The 18,860-nt window shown below is 31.3% G+C and overlaps 1 protein-coding gene across 5 annotated transcripts in view; it reads left to right on the top strand.

Annotated features, from left to right (window-relative positions):
* LOC126743880 (D-2-hydroxyglutarate dehydrogenase, mitochondrial) overlaps window positions 1–18,860 on the top strand; it is a 91,523-nt gene that overhangs the window by 72,363 nt on the left and 300 nt on the right. For all 5 annotated transcript variants that reach the window (XM_050451127.1, XM_050451132.1, XM_050451130.1 and 2 more), the window contains exons 2-8: window positions 9,595–9,718; window positions 9,780–9,927; window positions 10,145–10,342; window positions 14,133–14,326; window positions 14,376–14,544; window positions 14,603–14,889; window positions 18,634–18,805. In XM_050451127.1, coding sequence (XP_050307084.1) covers window positions 9,614–9,718; window positions 9,780–9,927; window positions 10,145–10,342; window positions 14,133–14,326; window positions 14,376–14,544; window positions 14,603–14,889; window positions 18,634–18,805 — 1,273 coding nt within the window. In that variant the 5' untranslated portion in view covers window positions 9,595–9,613. The remainder of the gene's footprint in view (window positions 1–9,594; window positions 9,719–9,779; window positions 9,928–10,144; window positions 10,343–14,132; window positions 14,327–14,375; window positions 14,545–14,602; window positions 14,890–18,633; window positions 18,806–18,860) is intronic.

Genomic DNA, 18,860 nt, shown 5'->3' with positions numbered 1-18,860 from the left:
GTTAAATATTATATGTACTTATTTTATTCCAGGACATTTATTATGTGGTGGTAAGTAAATTTTTTTTTTGAAAAAAGATTATAAGTATTTTTTTTATTTGTAGGCTCTAACAATACTATAAAAATATACCTAGAACAAGAACCTGTTACGGAAAAATGTGACTCATTTGGAGGAGCATTGCATTGCTTAATTGCTCTTTATTTTGTCTTTAATTTGGAATATCCCAAAGAAGCATCCTGCATTTTGGAGTTCCTTCAAAGATATATTTCAAAAATACACCCCGAAGCAGGAACCAAATCGAAAAAACAAAATCTTTTGAAAAGAAAAGTTATTTCATATTAACCGAAGTTAGAATAATAAATTATTATTTTATTAAATAATTATTTATAAATTATTATATTATTTATTTTTTTTGAGTCCATAAATGTTAAATGAATTAGTTCCAACCTTAAAGGGTTTTTTTTGTGAGATTTAGCTTGTAAGTAGGTACCTATATTAACATATTTGATATTATATATGGCCCCAAAATGTATATAGACTATGTCAAAGTTCTTGGCTACTTCAAGAGTTTATGTTTGCTTGTATATTGAACAGTTTAAGTTTCAAATAAAAATATTTCCTTTTTTTTTTTAAACTAACCATGTAGTTTTGTTATGTTCCTACTGAGTTTATTGAATTTCCATTTGCCACTTTAGTCTTTTATTTAATTTATCTAAAATACTAAGCAAAAAACTGTAGCTAGTAAAAAAATACAATTATTCCAATGTAATTTTACCAGAGCATTTTTTACATTTACAACGTGGTACACTCTAAAAAATTTTGAGTCAATTTTAACTCAAAATTAACTTAAAGTTTTATCAAAACGAGCCCTCACATTATTGAGTTAATTATTAAATCATTTTTTTGAGTAACATTAAGTATAAAATGAGTCAAATTATTAATAAAACTAGAGGTAATTCTATACAATATTGAATTAATATTTACATTTTTTTAAGTTAAAATTACCTTTTTTTATTTTTATTTCCCTATTTTTTCGTAATGTTTTCACAAAATAAGATCAATAATATTCATTATTGTGTAAATATTTTAACACTATTTTGAGTTAAAAATACGTTTCATTTATTTCTTTTAACAAACATTTGTGTACTATTTTCACAGAAGCAGGTCACAATTACTCATTGTTGAGTAAAATTTAACTCTATTTTGAGTCTAAAAAAACATTTTATTTATTTATTTTTACAAACTTTTGTGCATCACTTTCACAAAAGAAGGTCCTTATTACTCATTATTGTGTAAAAATTGAGTTTTTTAAGTTAAAATTTTTAGTTATTTCTTAAAATTTATTTTTACGAGCTTTGTGTATTATTTTTAGTACATAAAATAAACATTTTAAGAATTATCCTTACCGACATTACATGTACCTATGTAGGAAAATTTTTCTATTTTAATAATAATACTAAGACACATTATTAATTAAGTAGTTTTAATTTAAAAGTCCGAAAACTATTTAGTTCGCAAATTGAGTAATAGTAGATATAACCACCGGATATTTTATGCAGCTTCAAATAAAATTCCCCTTAAAAAAAATCAAAACTTTATTAACATACTTATTTAACCAATAAAAACTAATAACTAACCAATAATTTACAGTCTTATTGGTTATGGAACGTATACTAGGAACAAAGTTTAAATACTTTAAATTAAACAAACTTAAAAAGTTATTCAAAATATGCTTAAACATAAAAAAACAAATACGGATATACCTAATACTAGGTACATACCTTTAAAAAACTCTTTAGGAAACTCTTTAGGATACTTACAAAAAGGGTGTTTTGATTGGTATTTGAACCACTTTCTACACAGCTTTCATCATCGGTTAACATAAAGGAATAATTCTGAGTGGACGAATTATTGGTTAATGTATCAGTAAGAAAACCTAAAATAGTTGAACCAAATTAATCAAGATTCTTCTACTTATTTAAGGAGAACTCTTAAAATAGGACTAATTATACTATTTTAAACTAGACAATTTTTTAATTGAGTAAAATTACGACTTTTTTAATGAAAAAATAGTACAAATTGTGTATAGGGTGTCCAGGAAATGATTGTACACTGTACCGGGTGGGCAAATAAGAATGTTCATCGGCTATATTATTATTTTAGCAATCGATTGACGTCATAGAGCGTCCCGGTAAAAAAAATTGTAATAAAAGTGGTAAAAAGTTTGATAAAAGTAATAAATGTCTTAAATTATGGCCAGGTATCATAATACTAGATTAAAGCGTTTAAGCCAAACGTACCTTAGTAATATTAAGGTTGTTTAAAAATACATGCGGTGACAATTTTTAGGAAATACTTTTTCCAAACAAAAAAAAATCTGCAATAAATTTAAAATGCTCAAAGCTGAAAACTTAAAATTTCATACACGTTATATTTTAAACATGAACTAACAGCTGTCATCTACTGATGTATGTATGTACAGCCGGCACAATAACTATTATATAGGATTAACTTACTCTTGTCGCTTAACTATGGTTTTCAGTTAAGGTTAGGTCGATTATCGGGTCAGTCCCTCTTAATACTAAGACTTTTTCTTCTTTGTTCATATCAAACAAAATACTAATAAAGTCTTCATCCACTTGTACACCATCCTTGTCATATAAATTTAAGCCAGTCACATCATTATCACTAATACCAAATTTTGTTTTTCCATGCAAATACCAACGGAACTGCAGTTTAAACCAGGTTTATTTTCCATTGACATAATGCAAAATAACAGTGGTTTAAATTTTAAGCAACTGTTATTTTTACGGTGCAATTGGCCATTAATAACGCAATGAATAGATTACAGTTGCAAAAATTAAAAATTTTATTTGATTTTCCACCTTGTTATATTACGAGTTAATATTTGAAAATTAAAAATTGAAAAAAAGTAATTATTTATTCCCTAAATCCCAATTGTTTCGATGTCTAATGGTTAAAAGCTACTTAAATAGTAGATTATACCACGAGTCAATAATGATAGCTTTTATTCCCGAGAAATATTTACTAATAATTAATAATTTAGAAGCATATTATAATTAAATAATAAATAATTTAGAAGAATTATATATTATTTATTTTCTATTTTGTGTTAATAAACAAAAATTTTGATTTAAATTAACGCATAATTTATGAAATACCTGTAAATATAGTAAAAGTTTTGAGCTAAAAGAATTAATAAGATTAAGACGAAGACGCCATCGCCATTTTGTGACCCCTTTCTTTATACTTATTAGGCACTTAGTTATTATAATAGTAATTAGGTAGGTATAGGCACAGTCTAACACAGTCAAGTCACTCGACCCTTTTCGACTAACCATCCGCACCTGCCGACGCCGCCCCTCTCGCCTATCGGAGTTTATCGATCCCCCGCATGCGGGGGATTTATACCGGTTCGTCGACGAAATGTGGTTATAGGGTTGACTCGGTTCAGTTTATTTTCGACGTTTACCGAGTGTGCCAATATTTTTTGTTTTTGTGAATTTAATATTCTGTCATTTAGTGCTACATTGATAAAAAGGATTCGTAAAATTCAGTATTTAGTTTAGGTAAATTTGTGACCAATCCTTATTCCATATAATTACAAAACAATTGTGAATATGAAAATACAGAATATTTTAAGTAATAATCATTAGTAATATGTAATGTAAATTCACCAATTAAAATTTGTAAATTTTCCGTTCAAATACTGTAAAAATCAATAATAATTTAAAGAAAAAAACGATGTTACCAATTTTATTAATAAGAATTACAAAATATATATTGTACTATTTATTAATACAATTATTAAAATTTTAAAATATGTTATGAATAATTAGTTGTTAGGCAAGTAAATTGTCCATTTAAATACTTTGAAATTAATTTTTTTATTGGTAAAAATTACAAAATATATATTGTATTATTTAATATTTAAATTAATAAAATTTTAAAACTTATAATTAAATGATTTATACTGAATTTAAATTATTATACTTTTAAGTAATATAGAGTTACATAATTTACCAATCAGATCCTGCTTATGTTATATAACTCAAACAGGATATGACTGTTAAATTTGGTAATTCAATATTACTTCATATATGTACGTATGAAATTAAACAACAAAATCTTTAAATTTTATATAATTAAGTATATATTAAAAAAATAATAATTTAACATTCTGGTACATATAAGGTACATTAACACTTAAAGAAGTACATTAACACTTAACCAGAATAGCGTTCTAACTATAGATTTAATTTTAAATGTAGAGTGTTGAGATTTTAAGACATCAGCTAAAACTTCTAAGGGTACGAACAGAAAACGCGCGCTTTACTTCTTTTATTTAACTATATATGGGCCCTATATAGTTAAATAAGAGTATAAAAATATATATATAATTTGAAATGGTATAAACAACTAACAAAAAGGCAATCTTTAGTTGATTTTTTCCTTTTAACAGGCGAGTAAGGTGATTTTCCATTGCGAGTAATAATTTTAATTTTACAAAATGATTACTTTTTAATTGTACATTTTATTACCCAGCACCATTAAGTTAAATATTGATCTATAATCTTTTGTTAAAAGAACAAAAAATCGACTTTAAAATCACACTGTCTAAGAAAAACCTATTGTTCTAATAATAATAAAACAAAATATAGGAAATATGTACCTTCTTCTTCCATCAAATTATTGTCGTAGGTACTTATACGTAAACAAAATAAATAACATTACATGGCATGTAACATGTTAACAAAAAAAATATTTTTTCTACATAAAAAATATACATAGTATGCATAATAATATAACAAAGATATATTATATATTATAGGTACTTATTATGTTTTTTTATTTTTTATTGAATTCATTAGACAAAAAAACCTTCTTTAGGCTATTAGATACCTGCCTGGCTTTACTTCCCTGATCGGGGTGAAGTTTTAGAAAATATCTTTGAAGAAATTCCAATTTGGAGGGTAGTTTCTAGTTTTTTCGGGTAAACCAAGATTAGTACAAAGTACAACGCAAGAAGAACTTTTAGGGCCTCCAGAAAATTGGTGTAGCCATCTGCCTGTATTATTTGACGTTCAACCAAAACATAAAAGCAATTTTTGTTTTCTAAAATAATAAGATAAGTATAATATGTTATTGATTGATACTTCTAAGGCATAAATTATTTACCTTGTTTTAGAATTATAGGCGTTAGTGGCAAACTGTCGGGATAAATTTATTTGGACCTGGAATTAAAAAAATATATTTAAAATAAAAAATAATATTACAGTTGTAATTAAGGTTGGAGTCATGTAGTTTTTGGTTTTTTCTTTTATTTATAAAAATGTCACTTGCCTCCGTTTGAGATATCAAAAATTCAATATCTTCCTTGAAGTGCTGTATTAAATTTTTAATTAGTTGCTGTTTTATTGATACATTTTCTTCTAAATCAGCGTCTTTGGGGAGTTTAAGGCACTTTGTGATTTTATCAGCTTTCTCATTTATTCCATTGAGTAGGTGAATATCAGCACCTGTTAATTCTTGAAAATGCCAAAAGAGAGATGGTGATGAAAATAGTAATGGCCATTCTTCTTTAGTTTTCCTGATTATCGGAATATTATTAGGAAATTTCCTTATCTCGGAATAATCCATTAAGATTTCGGTGTATATACAAATGTTAATTATACTTTTGAATATTAATGAATTTAATCGAGCAAATACTACATAAAAACATGATTATAATATTTACTTACCTGTATTATCACAAAAACTCAAACAAGATGGATAAAATTCACTTAACCAATGCACTAATACGCAATACTTTATCCCATAGGAGCCTGAGCTCACGCTCTCTTAATAATTTTGGTGCGAGGTGTGACTAAACAAAGGGCAAACGCTGAATTAGCCTAAATTAGCTGAGTATAGGTATGGCGTATTTGGTGGCGTCTGTTAATTTACGTAGCGAATTATGTAATTTTACAAAATATATGTATTTTCCCGTTTTGTTTACGTATTTTTACCGTGTAAACTAAAATATTACTTTGTATATTGTAAAAATTACATGCAAAATAAATTTTACAAATGATATTTTGTATTTTGTATGTTTTGCAAAGTAAAGTTTAATATTCTTTAAAAAATTACTAAAGTTTGGGCTTCTACAGAATACAATTGGTGATTAATAATAAATTTATTTGGTATATTTCCCCCTATTTTTTTCAGTGTAGTTTTATGGACTTTTACTTTAATATAATTTATATTAAATCCTGGAAAATGGAAAATATATGTATATAAAATAATATATAAAATATGGAAAATCCCCAAACAAGTAAAAGTAAAGGATTAAATAAAGGGTGTCTAAATTAAGTGTTTGAACCAAATGATTCCTCTTAAGTAACCAGGTCAATCAAAAAAATAAAGATAATCGGTACAACCCTACATTTTTATTATTGAGAGAAGTTGACCAAAATGCAACTAATATTTAATTTTTATTTGAAAACGAAAGTACGCACGGCGTTTTGGTCAGAAAACCCATTGAAAGACAAAGAGATAAAATTTACCTGGTATGTAATTGGTCAATTTCTTGAAATATACCTGGCATGTGATTGGTAATTCCTTATTTTTTATTTTATTTTATTTTGCTGTTTAAATGCATAAATGTCAAATAAGGCCTTATTTTATTCTATTTGTCTGTATAAATTCAGCTTAACTAGTCGGCAATTAAGGTATACATTTAGGTTTACACTCTTTATATTAGGTACACCTTTATTAAGATTAAAGAGTTTTTACGGGATTCTAGTTTTCTTAACAACATTCCTAAGGTTTTGACTCAAATGTAAGCGTTTTATTAGTATTATAAAAAGAAATAAAAGCAAAGAAAAATGGCGACTGGATGCATACATAAATATATTACCTATTACCTAGTTGTTGTTTATTTAATGTGTTACAATGAATAGGCATTAAAACTCATCAAAATATTTTAAAATAAAAAAACCTTGATTTTACCCAATAATATTATTAAACTTAATACTTTCCTTATTGCCCCCCGTAAACGCATTTCTAATGTGAACTTTGTGGACGGACTTGTATCCTCATGCGAGGGGTGCCGGCGTAGTTTACAAGTGATTTACGACCGCTTATAAAAAAAGGCGGCATTTTCAGGCAATCAAAGAAGTGATTCTACTTGTTGAAATCTATATACTTTGGTATAGGTTTTATTTTACCTATACCTACCTAATTACTACTAATAACAAAACAATAAAAATACTACAAATTACTAACCTGTATTGATGACATGGGAGTAGTTAAGCTCTCTTCGGGAACATCGGCACCAAACTTTTCGTCCCATATACTCCAATTTAAATAAAAGGTTTTCCTCTTCATGTGCTTCCGCCATCATACCTACATAAAAGTAGTCGGTTTATCGTCGGTATTATTTGTATTTAATTTATTTAGGTATAGTACCAAATATGTGCGAAGCACACATAGGAAAAATAGAAGACTTATTACTATATGAGGAATTTTTGGACCTAGATACGTTATCTGCAGAACTACAGTTGTGGAAACAAAAATGGATTAAGCTGCCTCAAGCAGAAAGGCCAAAAAATGCTCTTGATGCATTATCAGCATGTAATCCATCTTTGAAAACATCTTGTCGGACTTGCATTGTCTTATTTATTTAATGTAACACGACGTTTCGGTTGGTAAGTATCTCCAACCGTTATCAAGTGTAAACTGACTGTCAGTTTTCACTGTACCATTGTCTACCACCTTCAAAAACTTAATCCATCTTTGTTTCCCAATATTCATACTCTGTTGTAAATTCTGGCTACGTTACCTGTATCTACAGCCTCATCAGAACGATCATCTTCATCGCTAAAGCGTTTAAAAGACTATTTGCGGAATTCAACTCGTCAAGAGCGGCTAACAGGACTTGCCCTTTTAAGCGTGCATAGAAATATTATAATTGATACCGCAAAGGTCTTAAATCGTTTTGAGAGGGAAAAGCAAAGAAATATTCAGTTGTTATTATAATTACTATTTTTAAAATTGTAACGTTGTTAAATGTGTTTTTTAGTTTAAACTGGTATCTTCTTTTAGTAAAACCTATTTATAAATTAAAGTTTTTTTTATCCCTAATTTCTAAAATGTCACTGGCTTAACCCCCCTTCCTCCCAAAATTTTGGTCCAGATACGGCCCTGGGATGAAATAAAAGAAGTAAGTGCCAGAGAGGGAGGACTGCGAATGAAACCATCAGCAATATGCGAATATAACTCAGCAAAGTCATTTATCGATGTATCCGATCAAAAATGTCGTCATATTCAACTGCACTACGCAGAAGCGTTAAGTGGTTTCGCAAAATTGCGGTCGAACTTTTGACAGGATTTAGAATTATAACTTCAACTATAAAAATTAAATTAGATAATACATTAATTACTTTTTCTGAGAGTATTAAAGTTTTAGGTCTCACGTTAGATGCCTCTCTTAGATTCAGAGAGCATGTTAGTACTATTCTTCAAAAGAGCTATTTGCGTTTGCGTATGCTTTATGCTAATAAGTCAATATTAAACTTCAAGACTAGGAAAAAACTTGCCGAAACTTTTGTTATGTCAATTATCCAATATTGTCTGATAGTTTTCTTTCTGTGCTTGGACCAGCAGACACAATATCGGTTACAACGTGTGCAAAATACCTGCTGTAGACTTATCTTTGACCTAGGAAAGTTTGACCATGTGTCCCAAGGCATGTATGATTTGGGGTGGCTAAAAATACCTTATCTATATAAGTTTTTGTACTGCACCTTAGTATATCGCCTTTATAAGTCCAAAGCTCCGATATATTTATTTGAGAAACTTATACCTAGAAATCATATGTACATGCTCGAATTATTAGGCAAAACACTCTGACTATGCCCCATCACTCAATGGCTCTCTTTGAACGATCATTCACTTACAACGCCGGTAAATTTGTGAACGTCTTTAGGCCTGATTTTAGCAATGGCCTGTATGTTTTTAAAAAACATTTCAAGAACCTGTTTCTACAGGAATCATTTAGATAAATCAAAAGATTTTCTTATTTCTGTTAAATGAATATTGTTTTATTTTCTACTGATTTATGTTTGTTTATTTTTTTTTGTGTAATTTAAGAAGGTTAAGAGTTTAGAGAGTAGCTTTTAGCTAATCTTCGCCTTCGAAGGCAAAACTATGTAAAACTATGTATTTGCTAAATAAAGGCGCTTTATTATTATTATTATTTAACCATACTTAGCTGATTACCTCTCACAAAAAGTTTTAAACTGTCCAATGCAAATCTTTTTTTTGTTCTTAGAAGTAAAGCACATACATGTAAAACTTATACAAAATACTCTTATAATTGTAAATTTTCACGTACAATTTCAGGCATATCCTTACAATTTAAACATTTAGGGCGTGACAAAAAGGAACGCACTAGTTACTTTTCAAAGGAGTCGCATAGAAAACCTGCTAGTAATTTTGAAACAATTTTCCAGTACAATCCCTTAATAATTGTACAATATATTACTTAGGGCGTGGCCAAAAAAAAAAAGCACATTCTATTTTTCTTTTCAGATTTCAACTCAAGGGAGGCATGATGCATTTCAATACAAAAATGCTCATAAGAAGCCTTCAGAAGGCCAAAAACGCACAGTACGTCTTTCGAAACGCTTCCAGTGGTCTACCGGACCTAACCAAGGTATTTTGTCACTTCAAAATGGCCTACGGTCGCCATCTTCAAATTTTACGTCACATTTTAGGATCGTTACCCGGTAAACAGGGCGGATTTCGCCACACTAGGGGACAAACATCTTCAATTTTTCAGGGATCTCTTGGGACCCCAAAGGGTTATCACAGACCCTGCGGAATGTGAAGGTTATAATGTTGATTGGATTAAGGCTGTCAGAGGTAAGTAAGGCACAGTTACTCGAAACATGACCCCGGACTATCGCCTTTGGAGGACACTTTTTGAACATAAACATCCGGTTGCTACTTGTGTTTGTACGGTAGTATAGTCCGGGTACTTAATGATGAATTTGAACCTTCATGGGCAACAAATTTATTTAAAAAATGTATACTTAGATGCAGATAAACAACCAGGTTATAGTACGTGTATTTCTTACAGGTTATAGTACGTGCGTCCTCAAACCGAAAACGACCGAAGAAGTATCAAAGATCTTGTCCTTTTGTAACGATCACACTGTAGCCGTATGTCCGCAAGGTGGCAACACCGGTTTAGTCGGTGGTTCCGTACCGGTGTTTGACGAAGTGGTTCTTTGTACCTCACAAATGAACACGATTTATGACATTAATGACACTTCAGGTAAATATATCGAGGTCTGTTTAGAACTATATGAATACGTTTTGAAGTTCTTGATAAATTATCTCAGTAAAACTAAATTCTGTCCAATGGGTTAGCAAGGGAATGTTTTGTTTACATCATATAACTAGACAGAATTCATTAACTATTTCAATTTGAAAGGAGCGTAGCGAAGGTGTCAAAAGTGTAGGAGTGATTTCAATGAAACACGGGACTTGACAATTTGCTTAACAACATTTAGACAATGAAAACAACACTCGTAAGTTTCTGTAGATTCTGAATTGCATGCAGGTCATTTTCATCTACGTCATCCTTTTAGAACTAACTGCTCTTAGCAGTACTTTCGAAATATCATGATTGAAGAAGAATGTGCAACTCAGCTAACAAACATTTTAGTTCTTCATTGAAAAACATGATCTCTAATTGTACAATTGATTCTCTTGTGGCATTGATTTTATCTACAGGCATCAACATCGGAAAAGTCTCTTTAATATTGTTTTCTGCTCTAGTGCTATAACAGTCAATCGTGTTTTTGACAAAGTTTTCAATTGTAATAAACTAGCAATGCTATATAGTTAATTAACAATTGCACTGGCAAATAATTATAATTTTTGGGATAACTTTTGTTAATTTTTTTTTTACTGCTGGGACATGTCTTTGTTCGCAGACTTTTTGATCGAGTTGATGGCAATATTTATTAAAGGAGTTAATCTGGAGACATAAAATTGAGAGTATAATTTCTGGATATAACTCTCCAGGGCTCTGCAAAAGGTTATTGGAATATTTGAACTCTAACTAGGGCAAAATAGGAGATGAAAGCCGTACTCTGTAGACTTCACTCAGCTAGTCACATTTTTTACAGTAAGATGTTAACTTAGATACATGAAATTTGGTATAGAGTTTCCTTATATAACTGGTCAGCACTATGCGAAATATTATTAAGAAATTCCAACTCTAACTGGGGGGAATTTGGGTAAAACCTCTTCGTCTAACAATTTCTGATTGAGCCAGTAACGCTATCCAGGGTTTCTTTGAGGAAAATTAACCTAGAGACATAAAATTTGGTATAAAGTTTCTTTATACTACTGGTCAGCGTTATGCAAAATAATATTAAAAAATTCGAACTCTAACCGGGGCGAATCTGAGGATAACCTCTTCGCCTAGGGATTTTTGACGGATCCATTGACAATACCCAGGGTTTCTTTAAGAAAAATTAACCTACAGACATGAAATTTGGTACAGAGTTTCTTTATATTACTGGTCAGCGTTATGCGAAATATTATTAAGAAATTCCGACCCTAACTGGGGGTAATTTGGGTACAACCTTTTCGTCTAAGAATTTCTGATTCAACCAGTAACGCTATCCAGGGTTTCTTTAAGAAAAATTAACTTAGAGGCATGAAATTTGGTATAAAGTTTCTTTATACTACTGGTCAGCGTTAGGCAAAATATTATTAAAAAATTTGAACTCTAACCGGGGCGAATCTGAGGATAACCTCTTCGCCTAGGGATTTTAGACCGATCCATTAACAATACCCAGGGTTTCTTTAAGAAAAATTAACCTAAAGACATGAAATTTGGTATAGAGTTTCTTTATATTACTGGTCAGCGTTATGCGAAATATTATTAAAAAATTCCGACCCTAACTGGGATGAATTTGGGCACAACCTCTTTGTCTAAGAATTTCTGATTCAGCCAGTAACGCTACCTAGGGTTTATTTAAGAAAAATTAACTTAGAGGCATGAAATTTGGCATAGAGTTTCTTTATATTACTGGTCAGCGTTATGCCAAATATTATTTACAAATTTCAAACCTAACTGGAGGGAATTTGGGTACAACCTCTTCGTCTAACAATTTCTGATTGAGCCAGTAACGCTATCCAGGGTTTTTTTGAGGAAAATTAACCTAGAGACATAAAATTTGGTATAAAGTTTCTTTATACTACTGGTCAGCGTTATGCAAAATAGTATTAAAAAATTCGAACTCTAACCGGGGCGAATCTGAGGATAACCTCTTCGCCTAGGGGTTTTTGACCGATCCATTGACAATACACAGGGTTTCTTTAAGAAAAGTTAACCTAGACACATGAAATTTCATTTAGAGTTTCTTTATATTACTGGTCAGCGTTACGCAAAATATTATTAAGAAATTCCAACCCTAACTGGAGGGAATTTGGGTGCAACCTCTTCGTCTAAGAGTTTTTTAATGAGCCAGTAACGCTACCCAGGATTTCTTTAAGAAAAATTAACCTAAAGACATGAAATTTGGTATAGAGTTTCTTTATATTACTGGTCAGCGTTATGCGAAATATTATTAAGAAATTCCAACTCTAACTGGGGGGAATTTGGGTACAACCTCTTCGTCTAAGAATTTCTGATTGAGCCAGTAACGCTATCCAGGGTTTCTTTAAGAAAAATTAACTTAGAGGCATGAAATTTGGTATAAAGTTTCTTTATACTACTGGTCAGCGTTATGCAAAATATTATTAAAAAATTCAAACTCTAACCGGGGCGAATCTGAGGATAACCTCTTTGCCTAGGGATTTTTGACCGATCCATTAACAATACCCAGGGTTTCTTTAAGAAAAATTAGCCTAGAATTATGAAATTTGCTACAGGGGTTCCTTATATAACTGGTGAGCACTATGACAAATTTTACTAGAAAATTCCAGCATTAACTGGGAGAAATCTGGGGATAACCTCTTCGTCTAGGGATTTTTGACTGATCCATTGACAATACTAAAGTTTTCTCAAAGAAAATGATCCGAAAATCACGAAATTTGGTATAGAGTTTCTTTATATTACTGGTCAGCGTTATGCGAAATATTATTAAGAAATTCCGACCCTAACTGAGGGTAATTTGGGTACAACCTTTTCGTCTAAGAATTTCGGATTGAGCCAGTAACGCTATCCAGGGTTTCTTTAAGAAAAATTAACTTAGAGGCATGAAATTTGGTATAAAGTTTCTCCATACTACTGGTCAGCGTTATGCAAAATATTATTAAAAAATTCGAACTCTAACCGGGGCGAATCTGAGGATAACGTCTTCGTCTAGGGATTTCTGACTAAGCCATCGACACTACCCAGGCTTTCTTTAAGAAAAATTAACCTAGACACATGCAATTTGGTATATGTGTTTCTTTATGTAACTGGTCAGCGTTATGCGAAATATTATTAAGAAATTTCAACCCTAACTGGGATGAATTTGGGCACAACCTCTTCGTCTAAGAATTTCTGATTCAGCCAGTAACGCTACCCAGGGTTTATGTAAGAAAAATTAACTTAGAGGCATGACATTTGGCATAGAGTTTCTTTATATAACTGGTCAGCGTTATGTTAAATATTATTAGGAAATTTCAACCCTAACTGGGGCTAATTTGGGTACAACCTCTTCGTCTAAGAATTTCTGATTGAGCCCGTTACGCTACCCAGGGTTTATTTAAGAAACATTTACTTAGAGGCATGAAATTTGGTATAAAGTTTGTCTATGTTACTGGTCAGCATTATGCAAAATATTATTAAATAATTCCAACCCTACCTCGGTGAAATCTCAGAGTAACATCTTCGCCTAATGATTCTTGACTGAGCCAGTGATCCTACTCAGGTTTTCTTTAAGAAAAGTTAACCTATAGTTGATATATGGATTGTTTTTAGTTGGAAAGAAAACCAATTTCTTCACTCAGTCTGTCAGTACTGTGTTTATTCATAAATTTTTATTGTCTTTATTATAATAGCAACATTTAATTGATTTTTATTTCGAAAACATTTTATTAATCAATTGTTCACTATTCAGGTGTTTTAATATGTCAGGCCGGTTGCGTCTTGGAGTCCTTGGACGAGGCCTTGGCTGAGCACGGACTGATGATGCCCTTGGATTTGGGAGCCAAAGGGTCGTGCCACATTGGAGGAAACGTGTCGACAAACGCGGGCGGGTTACGACTGCTAAGATATGGAAATTTGCACGGAAACGTGCTAGGAATCGAAGCTGTAAATAAACTTTCTCTAGAATTAACACGTAAAGAATAATCCGTTTAAGGTTAAACCGGATGGTCAAATAATCGACTTACTAAGCACCTTAAAGAAAGACAACACCGGTTTCCATTTGAAACACTTGTTCATTGGGTCAGAGGGTTCTTTGGGGGTGGTTACTAAAGTTGCTATCCATTGCGTACCAAAACCCAAAGCTGTCAATTTAGCGTTTGTCGGTAAGATAATGAAATCTGCGGAATATTGATGATATGTTATCTCTACTCCATTTTGTAGGTCTTCCGTCTTTCGAAAACGTCCTAAAAGTACTAAAAAGGGCCAAAAGGGACCTCGGGGAGATCTTGGCTTCCTGCGAAATGATCGACGAGAGCACCTTGGAGGTTTGTACTGGAAACTTGAAACTGCGATCTCCGATACCTGAATATCCGTTTTATATGTTGATAGAGACCCACGGTAGTAATAACGCGCATGACGAAGAGAAACTCAATGGGTTCTTGGGTGACGTTATGGATTCCGGCTTGGTTCTGGATGGAACGGTTACAAATGAACCCAGCAAAATGAAGGTAATAAATTATTCACTTTTTTGAGTATCTTCAAATTTTTGTTTAAAATTTAAAAAATCCTCTCTTATGACCTTTCATCAAATTTATAGAAACATTTAGATTTGGAATTTAAAACTCTTTCTTGTGAGCCAATTTTCGTGATAAACGGTGGGAAATGGATTTTGATATAAACATCAATTATTTGGACGATTTATTTCAATTCCGTTTACTTCGGAAACCATTGAATGGAACCATGAAATTTGTGTACAAACATTTTAGGTTTAAAATCATTAAAAGTCCTTTCCTAGGAAGCAATTTTGATGAAAATCGGTGAAAAATTAGGGAGGTTATGACACATTTCGGCATAGAAATCAATTGTTTGAGCCATTTCTTTAAATTTCCTTTACTTTGAAAACTATTAGATTTATGAAAATTTGTGTAGGAACATTTTAGATTTGGAATTAAAAATTCTTACCTACAAGATAATTTCCATGAAAATCGGTGAAAAATTAGAGGGTTTATAGCGGACTTTTAGATAAACATCACTTAATTAGGCTTAAATTGTTTTAAATTTCCCTTACCTCGAAAACCATTGAATTTATAAAAATTTTAATAGAGATATTTTAGATTTGGAATTTAAAATGCTTTCCTGTGAGCTAGTTTTCACAAAAATCTGTGAAAAATTAGAGAATTTATAGCGGATTTTGACATAAACATCACCTAATTAGGCGAATATGTTAAATTTCCCTTATTTTTAAAAACCATTGCATTATCACATTTTGTGAGGAATATTTTAGAATTAAAAATCCTTTTCTATGAATCAATTTTCATGAAAATCGGTGCAAAATTAAAGAATTTCTGGAGGATTTTGGCACCTAATTAGGCGATTGTCTTAAATTTCTCTTACCTCGAAAACCATTGAATATATAAAATTTTGTATCGGAACATTTTAGGTTTGGAATTAAAAATCCTTTCCTACGAGCCAATTTCCATGAAAATTGGTAGAAAATTAAAGAATTTACAGCGGATTTTTACATAAACATGAATTATATGGACGATTACCTTACATTTCCCTTACCTCAAGAACTATTGAATATAGGAATTATACTTTATTAATATACACATTAATATACAATTATATACTTTTTAATGACCCAATTTTCATGAAAATTGGTAGAAAATTAAAGAATTTACAGCGGATTTTTACATAAACATGAATTATATGGACGATTACCTTACATTTCCCTTACCTCAAGAACTATTGAATATAGGAATTTTTGTATAGGGACATTTTAGGTTTGGAACTAAAAATTCTTTTCTACGAGCCAATTTCCATGAAAATCGGTGAAAAATTAGAGGGTTTATAGCGGACTTTTAGATAAACATCACTTAATTAGGCTTAAATTGTTTTAAATTTCCCTTACCTCGAAAACCATTGAATTTATAAAAATTTTAATAGAGATATTTTAGATTTGGAATTTAAAATGCTTTCCTGTGAGCCAGTTTTCACAAAAATCTGTGAAAAATTAGAGAATTTATAGCGGATTTTGACATAAACATCACCTAATTAGGCGAATATGCTAAATTTCCCTTATTTTTAAAAACCATTGCATTATCACATTTTGTGAGGAATATTTTAGGCTTAGAATTAAAAATCCTTTTCTATGAATCAATTTTTATGAAAATCGGTGAAAAATTAGAGAATTTGACATAAAAGTCACCTAATTAGGCCATTGTCCTAAATTTACCTTACCTCGAAAACCATTGAATATATGAAATTTTGTATTGGGACATTTTAGGTTTGGAATTAAAAATTCTTTCCGTCGAGCCAATTTCCATGAAAATCGGTGAAAAATTAGAGGGTTTATAGCGGACTTTTACATAAACATCACCTAATTAGGCGATTGTTTTAAATTTCCTTACCCTATCTTAGGAGTGCCTGGAAGTAATCGTCTTTTGAGTAATCTTGATTCTCTTCCAAGAACTTCAGGGTAAACTGAGAGTTAATTTAAGGAAGTTGAGTCACTTTTACTGCCTGGAAGTGTCTTCTAAGTACTCTAAAGCCTCTTCCAGGCACTTTGAGGGCAGCAAATTTGAGTGCCTAGAAGTATCTTTTGAGTAGACTTAATACTCTTCCAAGTTTACCTCGAAAACCATTGAATTTATTAAAATTTTAATAGAGACATTTTAGATTTGGAATTTAAAATGCTCTCCTGTGAACCAATTTTCACAAAAATCGGTGAAAAATTAGAGAATTTTTAGAGGAATATAATCACTTAATTAGGCGATTGTCTTAAATGTCTTTACTTAAAAAACCGTTGAATATATGAAATTTTATATGGGAACATTTTAGGTTTGAAATTAAAAATCCTTTCCTATAAGCCAATTTTTACAAAAATCGTTAAAAAATTAGAGAATTTATAACGGATTTTCACGTATTAGGCAATTTTGCCAAATCTCCCTTACCTCAAAAATCATTGCATATATTACATTTTGTATGTAAAATTTGGGTATTTTAAAATTAAACTTACGTGAGTATTGACAATGCAATTCATTCAGCGAGCTCCCCCATGTATACAGCAAGAGATTGAGAGTACCATGAAACAAAAATGTTTACGATTTATTGTACTAACCCATCTAATAAAGATTAAGTTTACTCACCGGGGAACCTGGGTCCCCTTTATTCAGTCATGCTAACAACCATCAATATAGTTACTTTATTATTGCTAATAATTTACATATATATATCTTCTTTCTTCGACGACTAGCTAGTGTCCCCTAAAATAGTTAAGGCTACCCCAAACGCTCCACTGCCGCTAAGCAGTAAGCATATCAACACTCGGAAACTAAGATAACATATACCAAGATCTTAGAATCCAAATGTGTCAATCGAGAAGACAAGTGAGGCCACTCTATAACTCACAAGACCAACTCGAAGGAACTGCGCGCAAAGAGGGCATCCCTGTCGATTGGTACACAATCGACCACAACCTGGTAATACCTCGCTAAACAGTGACAAACTCTGGTATACGGTAAAATTCTAGCAATGGACTTATACAACAACAATATAAAATATTTCTGACATGTCGACATGATTAACCTGTGCACAAAACAATCACAACCATTCTAATATCCACCTAGTGGAGAAACACCACTACACCTGGTCAACTATGACCACTCTATACATGGCTCTTTATAAGCCGAAGTGCCTAGCACTCACTGACTCTTTTACTTCCTTGGGTCTCTCTCAATCTCTGCTTATATTATTATTTATGTTTAGGGTGTAGATTTTCAAGGATGTAAGATAATTCTCGGGCGGTTGAGACACTTTTAAACGAATACAGGGTAATTATAAAATATACGTTTATTAAAATAATATATTAAATTACCTTAGGATATTTTACATGTATAGGAATATTTTATGCTTAGAATTAAATATCCTTTCCTATGAATCAATTTTCATGAAAATCGGTGGACACTTAGAAAATTATTTAATAATTTTGGAAAAAACAAGTAATGACTACAAAAGCTGTGCACGTTACAACGAACAAATGGAATCTAAATCTAAAATTTAAAACCTCTTTGTTTTGAGCTCGCAGGCTCGCTAGCGTAAAAATAATATAAACAATAATCGCGCTGATTTAACAGTCTCGTACCGCCACAAACACTTCAAGGACCAAACTAGTAAATATCTCAGCATAAAAACATAGGGCGTTGATGGTCACACATTACACTATTGACTAAATATTGCATTATTTTTTCCAGAATATTTGGGACCTAAGGGAACGCATAACAGAAGGTTTCATCCTGGACGGTTACGTATTCAAATACGACGTGTCCTTACCGATCGAGCAGTTCTACTCCCTAGTCCCGGTTTTCCGGCAAAGACTGTCAAATCATCCGGATATCGTACGAATTACTGGATACGGACACCTTGGTAGTAATTCAGTCATAACCATCCATAACGTGTATGTATAATGCGTTCTTTACAG

Source organism: Anthonomus grandis, chromosome 13 (genome assembly GCF_022605725.1).
Source record: "Anthonomus grandis grandis chromosome 13, icAntGran1.3, whole genome shotgun sequence".
Taxonomy (NCBI): Eukaryota; Metazoa; Arthropoda; class Insecta; order Coleoptera; family Curculionidae; genus Anthonomus; species Anthonomus grandis.
This window is presented reverse-complemented; position numbering and strand designations above follow the sequence as displayed.